The sequence below is a fragment of the Rissa tridactyla genome, chromosome 5 (genome assembly GCF_028500815.1).
Source record: "Rissa tridactyla isolate bRisTri1 chromosome 5, bRisTri1.patW.cur.20221130, whole genome shotgun sequence".
In the NCBI taxonomy this organism is placed as follows: Eukaryota; Metazoa; Chordata; class Aves; order Charadriiformes; family Laridae; genus Rissa; species Rissa tridactyla.
In genome coordinates, this window is record NC_071470.1 from 5,251,289 (window position 1) to 5,266,464 (window position 15,176).

Genomic DNA, 15,176 nt, shown 5'->3' on the forward strand with positions numbered 1-15,176 from the left:
GAAAAAACATTGTATCCCCAAAACTGGCAATCGCTGCTCTGGCACACATTAAAGCATTTGGACTTGTTTCTTTCAATGGCTTTTTTCCATCATCTAAATCACACTAACATCAGATCCAAAAGAAGTTTACTTTTCTATTTCATTTAGTCTGGACGCGAATTAACCTTGAGTTTATTTAGTCTCCACTTTGCCTGAGGAAGGGAAGGACTGACATACAGGAAATATGTGGGTTTTACGGTGAAAATTGTAAGTACTAACTTGAATTATTTAGGATATCATATAATCTCTTTTCTGTAGTTGTTTACAGATTGGATTTTTTTATATCTTTATGGCAAAATGGATTTCTGAATTCCTATTTTGTTAAGGGTTACAGTCTGCTGATGAAAATTGACGCTTTATATATCAAGAACGCATACTTTTGTAAAGTACTCTTACTAAAATTCGTGGTAACTGTTATCAAAGATCTAAAGACTTGCTGAATACAAAAAGATATTAACAGAGTGTTCACAAAAAGGACTGAAAATCCACGCACACTAAAAAACCAATGGAGCCATATGAAGCTAAACGTCCTCCAGATGAGGTTTTATAATGAAATTATAATATTAAACAAGGTATAAGAGTAATCAGCCTAATCAAATTCTGTTGTTATAAAATTGTGAGATATCTGAGCTGGAAACTATTAACTATAACTGCATATTACGTATGCATAATATGAACATTTAAACAGATAAATCTTAAAAGTTGAACTAATTATATCCATATTAGCATTTTGGAAGTGACACTTCCTAGCTAGCCTATATGATATTATTTTTGTGCAGCAGTTTCCATTCTGCTTTCACACACGGAGAGCTAAGCCAGGTGCACAGAAGGGCATTTTCCTCGGACCTAAGTCTTTGAAGTATCAGAAGCGAGTTCCTAAAAAGCCAAGCCTTGACGTGCCCCTGTGCAACCGCTCAGTCAAGTAGGTCAGACCCTACCCCAGTCTCCAACCCCAGGTCTCTGTCACAGCCCCGGCACGCCAGCAGTTGCCAGCCAGGCTTTAAATTCAGCTGAAAATGGGTAAAAAGCTCACTATTAATTGAAAGTTTGACGATGGGCAAATTATTCCAGAGGAAAAACTGGTATTACTCATGACATTTAATCTGACCAGAAGCATGAGGCAGCCCTCTGAGAAGGTCCCACGCATCTTGTTCAGCCCTGCTTCTTCTGAATCATCCCAGTATCCCAAGTCCTTCCCTGGGAACCGCTGGAAGCTGAGCCCACACCTCTCTGCTCTCCTTCAGCCTGCTCCATGACTACTCCAGGTAACTTCAGCCAGGGCGTTACGGGGAAGCCCTGTGGTAGACTCGGCTGCTCTGTGCTCCTCAGCTTGCTCGAGGAGCTGGGAGAGGCCAGAACAGTCCCTCCGTCTCAGCCCCCCGGGAAGGCGCAGGCTGCGCGTGCTCTCCTTTGGCCTCCTCTGGCCCCTTCGGTTCAACTTGGATAACTTTCCTCCTTTAGCTGTGAATCAATTCCAATAGCCAGTTTCTTCTCCCTTTCTCGCCTTCCTCTCCTTTTAGGAGCAATATCAACAGGCAGAGCTCTGATCCAGGCTCAGATGCCTCCTCCTCCTCCTCCTCCCTGCAAATTCATGCCTTTCCTCCATGTCTCTTTTTTTGCTCTCCAGACCTTGCCCTCCTACTATGTTTCCTTATTTTCTTACCTTGTATCTTGCTCTTTCCCCTGTCTCACATCACTTCTCTAAGGCGTGTTTGGCTTCCCTGCCTTTTCCTTTCCCAGCGGTGCGTTTCTTCTCAGTCCCCTCTTGTATCTCTTGACAGTCCATCCAGTGTTTCCCCGGGCACTTCATGCCCTGAGCTCATTTGTCTTCTTCCCCTCCTCCCTCTCCTGCTCAATTCTTGTCTCCAAGGGAATGCGCCAGAAATCAAAGAGAGTGACATTAGCAAGCAGAGCCCTTATAAGTTTACTTTGCTCCCACAGTTAAATTAATGAGCTTTCCAGCCATTCTGGAAAGGTGGTGAAATCAGGCAGAATGTGAAATCCTTACCGTAATGTTATAGACTAGAGAGAATCGCAGGTAAAAACCTGTTGTCACCGCGTGCGGCAGAGTATCACCCTTTGCATATTAGGCATTTATTCACAATGCCTTCGGTGCCGTGGTTTCCTTACCACGCTGTGATGCCGAGTAAGATGCTGCCTCTGGCTTGGACTTGTTTCGTTTCCCCACGTACCGGGAACATCATCTGTAACTGTCAGCATTTGGCAACAGGGAACAGATGGTATTTTGCCGTTTTCCTCTTGCTTCATCTTAAGGCATTGCTTGTGGAATCTGGCTTGGAAATACTGAGATTTGGCTTGCAAAAAGTCTACGGAACTCCTAGTCAAAGATTTCCTTTAGATAGCAGCAACTATTTAATTTTGATCAGATAAAAATTATCACGCAATAGCAGTATCAATTCACTTGCACTTTTACTGTATATTAAGACATTAACAATTCAGTTTTCATAATTAATATTGCTATACCATTTCCTGTAATATTTGTAGGGTTTAATTTTCCCATAACATTTGTATTTCTGTTTGTGTTTGTTTTTCTATCACATTCATGTTTCAGTAATGAGAGTATCAAAAAACACCTAGTTTTCTTTTTTCTTGCAATTTTGGGGGTTTCATTCTAATTTGACTCTGTTTTCTTACAAAATTGTAATCTGGATTTTTACCACCTCAAAACAGCATTCTCTGAATGTCCTTGGTATCATAGTGCTTTTTAGATATTTTTATCCATTCACCATCAACAACCTTCTGTACCTTCTGCTTTTACTGCTGCTTCTTGCTTCATCAGTCTAAAACGTAGTGGCTATAAAGTAATTAACCATACTCATTAAAACAGTTTTGTTGAGCTGATTTTCATATTCTTGCATTGACTTTTGTAGCATCACATGAGCCCTTGATTGCAAACCATGACTTACAAGTTCAGTCTTTCATCTTCCCATATTATATTTACTCAAGCAACAAAAGACATACTCTTTTCATTCTTAACCGCCTCTGAACTGCCTTTCTGGGGATATTTTGGAGATATCCAGTCCTTTCCTAAGCGCCTCTGTATCCACATTGCCTGTCTCAATCCAGCAATAGATATATTTCTCTCTTAAAGCACATTTCAGGGACTAGCTGGTTCTCTGTTAGTCAATACTTGGTGCTTCTCCTCCTCTCGACACGGCACAAATTGAAACTCCAGCAGGAGTAACCCTCTCTCACCAGTTCACGGAGACCCGTGGAGGCAAGGCTGGCCAAAAGGCGACTAACACACTTCCAACTATTTGAACAAGCCAAGTATTCCCCCTGCCCAAAAAGAACTTGTAGGGAAAAGTATCAAGCTGACTAGTTCGATTTGTGCATGGCCACAAGCTGAAAAACAACATGGTTTTTTTTAAACCTTCCCTTAGATACATCAATACTACACAAATATGGAACCATGTTTCACGCAACGCGCAAGTTCTGAGAGGAGCTTAGTGACAGTTGAGCTTGCTGGCTATGCTTACCATGTTTCTTCTTTAGATAAACCGTTAAATACATTTTTTAGATTTCTAACTTCAACTCCTTTTTACTGAGAACAGAGGTTATGATCTCACAGCTTTCTAAACTGGAACTGTAACAACTTTACAGTAAATTTCGTAATGATGATACAACATGCCATTGTATACATCAGTCGGGTAAGACTTGTGCTGAGAGTGGAGCACACAAGCTTGCTGTCTCGGACTCATCCTGCTTAATAACAAAGCAGCCATGTTAAAAATAATCCATTAATAGATACCATTAACTAGCAGCGTGAAACTTTCGAGAGACCTGTAGTGTGTCCCCTCATTGCCCTGGTTTCAGTAGAGTATCTCGTCTGATAGACATTGACCCATTTTTTCATTCTTCAATGTTTACCACTCCTTGTCCTTAGAACTAGGCTAAGGAATAAAAGCAGAACTGAGAACCCACTGAAGAGGTAATAATATCTAAACAGCATCGCTGAAGACACATATCAACATTATTACATCTTACATGTATGAGAATGATTGTACGAGTATGCTTTGATTTCTGTCAACAAAATTGGCACGTGATGTCTCTGTGGTTTTGGAAAGCACTTAGAAGTAAGGATAGTGCAGCAAAAAGCAGTATTGTTCCTATTAATGACATAAATGTCCTGCATTATCAATACAGTCAGCTCTGCTGACTACAGAAAGTATCTGTTTCACTTCTGGCTTTATCAGGGACTTAATAATACCATTTGTTCAGTTATTGACATGTTAATATTCTTGTCCCACCTTGATTTTCCCTGTCAAACAGAAGCCAGGGAGGCTGCAGCGAAGCTAGCTCGCCCTCCTTTACACTCGCTTCATGGGGACCTGGCGTGGTGAGGGCGGAAGGGCAGTGAAAAGGCAGCTCTCTGTTTTCACTCATGCTGTATTTGAACACACAGCCCTCGTTTTTGAGCCTCATCAAGAGATTTGGCCTTCCTTGGTGTCCCCAGTGAGGCCAGACTGACCAGCTCTCCAGGGAGCCTGTGTGGCACACGCAGCTGGAAGTCCTACCTCATTCCCCCCAGAGAGGGGACAGTCTGCTGCTTCTGAAGCCTCTACAGGTTGGGTGTGACTCATGCTCTGAAGGAATAAGGATGTTATTCTAAGTTAACCGTAGAACTTCAATCTAGCAATATTTGTTTACCATCCTGGTATTCCACTGTCCTAAAAGAACAAAAAATACACCTGTATAATTTTGCTTTCCTTTTGCTAAATTTGCCTTTCAAACATAATGCAATTTAATAAGTTCATTATGTCCAATTTTTGTGACCCTGTAAACGCACCCTCATAGAATTTTTACCTTTCAAAATGAAAAAAAAAAAAAAAAAAAAGGAGAGAAGAATTAAGGGGCAAAAAGCAATGTTACAGCTTATTCTGTGAACAAAACCTCTGGCCTAACAGACCAGCCTTACTGTCCTTTTTTCACTAAAGGCCTATGCCCTCCGCTCTGGTCGCGTAAGCAGACCTTACAGCAAGGGACAATCCGTCACACAAAGTACATATACACCAACACTGCTTGTATTTGAAAGGCCATACTCCAGTATTTATATCGGCAAGGCACACGGTTTATTTGTACAGTAGCAGATGAGCTAAGAAGGTGGGGGGGAAACGACACAGAAACAAACCAGCAGCCCCAGGGAGCCCCAAGATGAAAGACACCGCGCGGGGGAAGCTGCTGCGGGGCAGGACCCGGCTCAGCAAACCCCGGCAAAAAACAGAGTCCGGTCCCTGTGGAGCTCAGGGGAGTGAATTCCCATTAGAGGGAAGTTGAAAAGCCGGGGGTGAGTCTTGAGGTCTTGCAGATAAAAGCCTGGCTACTGTGATTTAGGCTCATCTTCATAAGAAGACACACTCCCGGCCCTGAGAACCTGCTCCATCCCCAGGTAACGCCTCTGGTTTCAGCCACACCACGTCCATCCTGCTGCTCCCGATCACCCCTTCCCCCTTGTGCCTATGCCGGAATTGTCCTTCCTGCTCCTCAGAGAGCACCGTCATCTTAACGCAATTTATTTGTGCGGGTTCTTGTGCATGTCAGAAATGTGAGTTATGGAAGAATTCTTGGTTTTGTGAATCCCGATGAGAATATACGTGGCAGGTGCTTATCGCAGCGAACAGCACAGTGTGGGAGGATTGCAGCACTGCACAGCAACCAGTGAAAAGTTTGGCAGTCGGCTGGCAAAAAAAAAAAATAATGTAAAGAAGCGGCCCAGCATGATAAAGTCATGTATTGCCGCTTTGACTGCACAGCACCGCTCCCCCTAAACGCCTGTCTCTGGAAGTCATTTGGGATTAGGCTGTAAAGGTGGTCAGTCTTACTGCTCGTTTGCCTGGTTGTGCGATGAAGTGGAAAATGAGCATCCCAAACTTCTCAGTACGGAAGCGAGCAAACTATCGCAAGGGAAGGTCTCGATTCATCTCTTTGAGCTCCCTTTCCAACAGACACGTTTTCTGCAGTGATTTTCGTTTAGAGCGCGCCTGTTGTTTTGCAGATGAGTTATGGCTGTCAAGAATGGCCTATTTAGGTGAATTGTTCACTTGTCTAGTGTGCTGAATGCCAGTTTGCAAAAAAAGACTGAAAACTACCCTTTTAACGTTATGACAAAATAAACGCGCACAAAAAAAAAAGCCTCAAAAGCTGCAGTTAGAACAGGAGAAGGTGAAAAGAGAAATTGTCAATCACTTTCAAGCTGAGGAAATTTCTTCATTAAACCTAGGCTGAAAAATTCATCCTGACCTCGTTGCTAAGATAAAAGGACATTACGTGAATTATTTAACCAGTTGTGCAAACAGTTGCATAAGACTTTCCCAGATGAAAATGGGATAAAGACCCTTTCCCCATGGAGGGCAGCCATCAGATAAAGGGACAGGAAAAGCAGACCAGCAGCTCAAATTTAAGCTTGAGTTATAGGACACAGCAGGACAGAGAAATTTAGCCGATACTAATACTTTTAATGCCCTTCTAGCCTTTGTGGTTTTGTGAGTTTGCATTTTCTACCCAAATGACATTAAAAAAAAATCAAGTAGATTAGATAGATAAACTCCTGTCCAGAATTGGACTTTGGGCTGCAGTTTACTGTAGGTCCTTCCTAGAATCATTCCTGGGCCTATTTTCTGTAATTCCTATTTATCCACTATTTTCTCTGAGCTAGGCACAACAGAAAGGGAGAGGGAAAAGGAGAAGGAGCAGAGCAGGAAGGAAAGGGAAGGAAGCTTTTTTTTCATATATCTAAAATTCTGTAAGACTGGAAATAATATTGAATTTTCTTCTCACGCTTAACAATATTCCAGATAAGAATAAAGGAAAAATGCCACCCGTCTAGGACAATAGACAAATTTAAAAAAAAAACAATCCACTTGTCATAATTTACAAGCCTGCTAACATACATCAAATTGTCATTTATGACACGTTTTCTTCCTTCTTGTTAAACAAAACAATATTAACAAGATATACAGCTATCTTACTGTTTATGGTTCTTCTTAAAAACAACAAAAAAATCTGTTCTATCTCAAAAGGAAGTTACAGTTTAATATTTTGGCTTTCCTGCTCTATTTGTACTGTGAATCCACAAGCAAGATGCTAAACCTTTAAGATGTCAAATACGCTGTGTGGAAATAAAGGAATATGTGCATACGGTATTTCAATTAATACTATTTTCAAAAGGCAGGTGTCAGTGAGTAGTTATGGATCCACTGAAGTGTGTATTTCAACGCGACTAAAGAAGAAATGCCAAAAAAAAGAAAAAAAGGAGAAATCATTTGTCTATCCATGCATCTGTAGATTATTTTCACTTTTTTCATTCTTAGCAGGTTCATTCAGTCACTCTTCAGATAAAGCAAAAATGCGTATCAAAATGAGGAAAGCAACTCAGACATGGAGTAAAGCGAAAAATTGGCAAATTTCATTATGTTGAAGTCAAGAGTCTTTTTCTTCCCTTCAACAACCCACATAATGGTTAAAGATGGTCAGAACTAGAGCTCCCAGTAAGTTGCCCTGTTTTAAACAGGAGGACTGGAGAGCTCCATAGGGGTGATGAAATGGTAGTAAAAGTGATGGTGTATAAACTATGGGTTTGTTTCCTTTTGATCAGCAAGATAACTGTTTTGTTACTGGTTCAGCGATGCAGCGATGCCCGGTCAAGGTGGCGTCTCTTTACTGTAGCTCTCCCACGGTGAATCCACTGTTCGGGAGGGACTAAACTTCCAGTACGCTACAGGAGGCTGAGTACAAGGGATTTGCAAACCAACACTCGTTAATGTTAAAGGTAACGGTCCTCTATGCGAACGAGGCCTTAATGGCCTCAACAAGCTGAAGGAGACATTTCATTGCCAGGGTAGGACAAATTTTTCAGTACGCGTCAACATGGTGAGTATACACCTAAACCAACAGCATCCTGCACGTCTCAAAGTCAACTCTGAGTCTTCTGTTCTCACCTGCCGAGAAGCAGCACCTTGGTATGTAAGGCTTCTGACGAGTAGTTTGAAACAAGTACGGTAACGTTCCATAAATTTTTTAGCCACTCTTGATATTTCCAGATGCACAGAAGAAATGCCTGATGTGCGCTGAGTGAGACTGTAACAGTACTTTTCATTTTACTGTCAAAATTATACATGTCTGTATTATGAAATGCATTCATGCCTCATTTCTCTATTACAGTATCCTGACTAATAATATAATCTGTAACCAGTCTTTAAAGAAATACATAATACACGTTTGCACTGTATGTCGTGTTATCTGAAACGCGCAGGAACCGGCCTGCCTTGCTCTTCAACCTGACGTGTTTACAATAGCAAAAAAAAGAATTACAGAATTTCTTTTGTTAAGCGAGTGTGCTGCAGAGGTCTGTGGAAAAACAATATCAGTCATAACTTCACAATTGGCTTTAGCAGCAACCTTTACTGTACACTTCATTTCTACAGCTCCCTGTTTTATGTTGAAGTAACTTCCGATATAAAACGTTAATAAAGCTCTGCAAGTTGGGGTTGAGCTAAACGTGCTCCAAACTAAGATACAATGCACATGAGAAACAAGTCAGAAATAAAGAAAGTAGGGCACTTCCTTCTGTGACAAAGCTTACCAGGAAGTTTTCACTGCACAGTGAAGTGTCCTACATAGACTAGAACAGAAAATGGTCTGGGAAGGAATGTAATTAAAACTAAAGGAGATGAACAATGGAAGAGAGACTTCCAGCAGGTGAAGAGCAAAAGGTCAAGAATCTGGGAAGCCGATAATCATTATCTCAGAGAAATTCTCACTGCAGAAGGGGAAAACTTATCTGGCAGTGGCAGATCATCCTGAAGAAGAAAAAGAATTTGATCTAAGGGGAACTTCAGCTAGCGGTGGTGGCAGCTGCCCCTGCTGCTGTCTTTTGTAGTTACTGACCAAAAATGAAGATCGTGACCTTAATGCAAATGGAAATGAGTTGATGGGATTGATGCACATGAGGTCACGCCCAGTGAGCAAGGTTCTGGTTTAGATTCTTGAAAAGTTTACTTGTGACTTCTCTTGAGGAACTGAAGAGGTGGGTTGAATGGCTTTGCTGTGGAGCCTGGCGCAGGAGAAAGATCAGAGGGCTCCATGGTAACACGTGTGCCGGAGCTTGTGTTGGGATGGAAAGATCAAAGAGACTGTGAAATGCCAAATATAGGCACTCGCCCTCTAGACTTTAGATCTCACTCCTTTTAGGGCAATTTCAATATTAGAACACTAGGTAGATAAAAGAAATCTCTCGGTCTAAAACCGACAATCTTGGGTGAACAAATTCACCTTGGCAGCAGAACGCAAGAATATTTGGATGTAATAAGAAAAATGGCAGAGGAATGCCCAAAGGTATGAGCGATGTTGCTATGCTGAGCATTGATAAGGCTTTCATTGTGGACAAAAAGAGATCAAGTATAAAGTAAGTTTAGTATTCGATGCACTGTGAACAAAATGAAGGACACACATTACAATCCATCATAAAATGGAATATCTAGTGAATTGTAGAAAGACCTGTTTCCCTTCTTTCTTTTTGTTCTGGCAATAAAAGTGTGAGAAATCCTATTCTTACCTTTCACATCTCAGTCACATTTTCTTCTTGCACCAGGATGCCTGAACCAAGCAATCATGGCTTTTAAGATTCTTTCTGCTTTAAAGTCATGTTTTTAAGACCATGAATGCGTAGCATGATTTTTTGCTGATCTTTGAACTCTCCCCCACTGTAATAACATTAGCTGCTTATCTCAGGCCCGTGATGTGCTTTCATGTATTTGTGAAAGAAGAGACCGGTCTAGGAACTAGAGGCACGGAGTCAAAAAATAATACTGTGGAAGCAAGAATGCATAAAACAAGAACAGGGCTGTTCAGCGCTGCACACTGCAGCGAAGCCACACGCTGCACTGAATACTACTGATGGGTAGCATTTCCCAACTCAAGTGGTATACTCACAAATATGATAATTAATTTCTTGCAAATACTGTGATTCAAAGGGTGAAAAGTTCTTACGGGGAACTCTTACCTTCTGCAGCTTTAGCAAGCGTTGTTTGAAATAAAGACCTTGGCTACTTGAATCAAAGGACACAAGTACTTCCCAACAAAACAATTCGATACCGTTTTCAAACATAAAGTGGAAAATAGAAAAGGACACTAATTGGGCAATATACGTTCCCCTCGGAGTTGAAAAGGGAAGTTGTGCATGAAAAGAAAATAAGTTTATGGAACTGAAGAATGCGACTGGAGGTCACGAACAGGCTAGCAGTCACATTCATGCGCCAGGAATGTTGGTACGTTTGTTTCAGTCTCCCGCATAAACGCAGTATCTCTGCTTGCCAAGTCCGGTGTGTGAAAAAGAGCCAAAATTAGGGCTAGAAACACACTGGAAGAAACCCCATTATCTTGAAATGTACTTAACTTCAAAATGAAGTTTTCCCACTTGATTTCCCTGGCTTGCAGTATGGTTTCGGATATTTAAACGTTCTTTTCTTTTTCCTGTTGCTAAGTGAAAGTCTCATATAAACAAAGGAAATCAACTGTGTTAAAAGGATGGAAATGACTGTATGCAAAAAGCTGTCAAATCTACAGAGTAAGCAAACTGGAAAACAACATTTCTTAACCTAATCCTTTCAGTTACAGTAATGCTGTGCAGTACTCGTGCTGTTCAGAGAAAGTTAGTGCGTTGTGGGTTAAAACTGTTTGGAATTAATTCTCTCAATTTAAGAAAAAGAGTTTCTGTAGCCACAGTGATATGCTTGGGGCTTTTTTTGGTTTTTTGGGTTTTTGGTTTTGCATTTCTTTCACAGAAGGAGCAATTTTGATGATAACTGTAAGCATGAAATGTCTAGCGCGCTATGAGGACCTGCAGGGTCATATTCAAGTTACTTTAAGAGACTAAAGCTTCCTTCAGCTTCCTCCTGCATGGGCACGGGAGAGGGATGGAACACTCCAGAGAGCAAACAGGTCACCTGGGGGCTGAATCACCCTTTGGATGCTTGTTTCCCTCCACTGCAGGTACAAGGAGGCTGCACTCCTGACGAGGAGCCTCGCTGAGCACCGAGGCTGACGAATCCAGGCTATAGTCCTGGAGGAGCTAATCTTAAAGGCATTTTTATGACCTGAAGCTCACATAATGCTTTATCTGTATATATTGTGGACACAATGCATGTTTGGATGTGAGCATGGTCTCAGGTCTTGTACCAATGGTCTATACCTAACGCAGCGTAGGAAAATACATGGTTTAGACATCATACATCTACTTAATTACAGAAATTGTATCTACCTATTCATATTAAACGGATATATAGCTGTTGGTTTAAAGAAATGTCAGCAGAGCAAGAAAAAAGACCATCTCCTGCAATGGCTTGTGCCACAGTTCTCAAACTATGATCCACGGGCAGCTAACGAGTTACATACGCTAGCTGTTCTGATTTCCAGCTACAAGCAGCTTAACTAGATTAAATATTACTCCAGATTCTTTCTTTTAATAATACAAGGGATGTTAAGCACTCAGGAACAGGAGGGCAGGTGGTCTGCATGATCATTGAATAGGAAAGGCCCCAGAGACACTCTTATTAAGATACCCTTTTTATGAAAAATTTTGAGGATTCCTACAATAACAGCAAAATCTAGTCCAATAATAGGGAGCAAGTACAGAATGCTATAGAATTTAGCACCAGTAAATATGCTCCCCTTGAAATGGTGAATTAGATGTGCAGCAGGATCTGGTCACACTTCAAAGAATAATATGCAGAGCTGAAGATCCATCTGTTTGCTCCTGCTATCGCATGGAGGCTCCTGTATGTTAAGCAGTCTTTTGACTACTTCAAAGCACGTTTGAAGTCTTTGCTGTGCCTATCCCATGCAGAAAAAAAGCAAACGTGCCTTAACAATGTGAGTAGCTGGTAGTTTCGTTCATTTTACTTGTAAATGAAAACAATTTGTTCCTGCTATGTCTCATTTCTGGACTCTCTTTTTTGTTGTTTTTCTATTTTTTTAGCTACGATAGCGAGGGCCGTCTAACAAACGTTACATTCCCAACTGGAGTTGTCACTAACCTTCATGGGGAAATGGAAAGGGCTATTACAGTGGACATTGAGTCATCCAGCAGAGAGGAAGACGTCAGCATCACTTCCAACTTATCATCAATCGATTCTTTCTACACCATGGTCCAAGGTATTGTAAACAAAACATTTCTCAGCAGGTACCTGACCTGAAAACTCTTTTCTTATGGTACAAGCAGCTCCAGTCGGACGCATTAAGAGGGAAGCTTTAGAGGCGTAGTTCTTGGAGGAAGGGGTGATACGTACGTGTTTCCATACATATATGAAAAGAACTGTTCAGGGAAAGAAGGAGTTGCGATGAAAGTACAATTAAAAATGTTTTCCAACCACAGGGTTTCCTTTTGTAAACAGCTATGGGAAGTAGTTAGAATACCTGCTTTGCATTAAAAGGGGATCTTGGAAAGGAAAGAGAAATGGATTGAAAGGGAAACAGGTGCAGAAATAGGGTGAAGTGAGATTTTAGCTTTAAAACTGCATGTGACATCCCAGCAGCCACAACCTTGCAAAAGTCAGTAGTCATAGTATGCTTGAGCAGAAAATGTGTTTTTTGCCAGTCCAAAGAATATACTCGGAGGGTGGGATCTTCTTAAGCATTTAAGCAACTTTGCAGACAGGTCCCAAAGGCATTTGTTCTCTGGTGTGGTACGGACACTCTTACCAGTCTCACCCTGGGTGTTTATACCATTGGGTCAGTTATGTGAAGTCAAGATGTTACATGTATAAAGCGTGCAGGACAAAAGCAGACTCTTAACCCACGTGGGTGACCTGTGCTTCTCCTTCTTGCCTTTGCAGATCAGTTAAGGAACAGCTACCAGATCGGTTATGACGGCTCGCTGAGAATCCTCTATGCCAGCGGCCTGGACTCACACTACCAGACAGAGCCGCACGTGTTGGCTGGCACTGCCAACCCAACCGTGGCAAAGAGGAACATGACCCTCCCGGGGGAGAACGGGCAGAACCTGGTGGAGTGGCGATTCCGGAAAGAGCAAGCCCAGGGAAAGGTCAACGTGTTTGGCCGAAAGCTTCGGGTAAGCACGCAAGCATGCGTGGTATCTACTGCATCCTCATTAAGTGAAAGGAAATGTAAATACGTCCCTGTAGGTACCACCATCGAACAATCACAGAATACTTACTGTGGACAAACTTACTCTAGAGCCGAAAGTACTTGCTTTTATTGCTTCACTTACTGGCTGTTTTCCTTATTAATTGCTCTTTTCTGTGGATTTTAAACGGTTGGTTTTAGCCTGGAATGCATTAGAGTGCATTGGGATAAAAGAATAATTCTCTGCTTTCCCTCACTGTTTTTGTTTCTGGTACGGAATTCCCACGCCTCATTTTGAATCTTGTTTTCAATTATTCTACCATAAGTTAGCACAGTCCTAGGATTTTCTTTCTTTTTTTTTTTTATTTTAAATAAAAATTGTACTAATACTTATTTCTGGTAGAAAGGGTTTAACTGTCTGTTCATGTGTACCGCATATTCCTCCAACATATGTCTTTACCATTTTGTTGGCATTTCTTCCTCCTATATAGTGAGTGAAATATAAGTAGGAAGCAAACTATGATTTATGACAGCCATTTGGTAAAGACAACGTAGATTAAGCATTTAAAATTGGGTTGCCAGGAGACCATTTCAGGACCACACTAGAGGTCTGACTTGCTATTAGAACTGAACTCAGTTCTTTAAAATAAGGCATGGGCAGTATATCAAACGAAGGTAAGTCATTTCAGACCACTTGACTTCTAAGAGGTAACATGCCATTTTAAATCTTAAAATATTTTATATCTTCCTTTGGGACGAGAAAGGAGGGAATGCTGCCATGCACCTTACATTCCTCTCTACCACTTGCTCTGCAAGAAGAATGGATTTTTTTTCCAAGAAGGAAGAATGATTATGCGCAGTAGCTGCTGCTTAAGAACAACATACCCGTACCTAGCTATGGCAGCTGCCCGACACGGATAAGGAATAGGAAAAGGAAGCCAGGCTTCTGGAGCTCATCCTTGTGGTTCTGGTTCACAGGCATGTCATTGCATAGCACGGTGGGATAATACACCTGCCAATGCATTTGAGAAAGAAGCCCAAGAGAAAATAAAATAACCATACCGATGACATTTGGTTTTGGCAGCGAAACAAATCGCCGTGAGTGCAGTTCTCCCAAGTGAAGCAAAATTTTGGTATTCAAGTGCAGAGGAGGTAAAAGAAATGTCATGGGCACCCTTAACTTGGAAGAGTTACCAGGAAAAAAGGAGCAGCAGAGAAGAGGGAAAGATTTAAGAAGATGGAGGGGAAAGTGAGAGATTATAGATTAGGATAAAATAGTAGTAATTTATTGTTTACACAAATGAGAGAAGCAGGGCAGGTGGAGATGGGCTAATAAGAGAAAAATGCCAAAAAAAAAAAAAAGTAAAGAACCTTGTCAGCAAGAAAAAAAAAAGGAAGGTTTTCGAAATTGATTTACATGGGAAGATATTACAGAAATGTCGCTCGGGGGTGGGTGGGGGGAAGTACGAAAGCAGAGAAAGAAAACAACAGAAAGACAAACAGGAATAACTTAGGGAGCTCATAATTTCCATCTACAGATATGTCAGCAGCATTTTGCTGCAAAGAAGACAAATGTAGACAAAAAACAGTGACAAAATGTATTGCCAGTAAATGTACTCATACATATGACACTTTCACTGCATTATATATATATATGCAGTATCTAACGTTACCAAGTACACCCTCAGGTACTCTCCTGGTTTCCTCTCTTGTATTAGTTCTACCCATTACTAGTAGTCTTTATAAATAAATTAAAAATTATGCCACCATCCCTTAACTAAACAATCCTCTGTCAATCTTCTGTTCAGACTTGTTTCGTATTTGTTCAATAAACTAATTTTGTCCCTGGACCTGTAGGTTTGGTCTGTAGGTTGGCCTTTGGCAGAGGTGCCGACCGTCCTCTACATGAAAGAGCCTTTTTAGGGCATTTGTACCGAGGCCAGACAGACCCTCATCACAAGGGTCTCTAATAAAGGAACCGGTACGAGCTCTGTCTGAGGGGGCGCCCCCAGAGCAGACAGGTAACACAGATGGGG

The 15,176-nt window shown here is 41.4% G+C and overlaps 1 protein-coding gene across 16 annotated transcripts in view; it reads left to right on the forward strand.

Annotated features, from left to right (window-relative positions):
• The window catches only part of TENM3 (teneurin transmembrane protein 3), a 434,875-nt gene that overhangs the window by 401,901 nt on the left and 17,798 nt on the right, over positions 1-15,176 (forward strand). For all 16 annotated transcript variants that reach the window (XM_054202752.1, XM_054202736.1, XM_054202738.1 and 13 more), the window contains 2 exons: positions 12,035-12,210; positions 12,891-13,126. In XM_054202752.1, the coding sequence (XP_054058727.1) occupies positions 12,035-12,210; positions 12,891-13,126 (412 nt within the window). The remainder of the gene's footprint in view (positions 1-12,034; positions 12,211-12,890; positions 13,127-15,176) is intronic.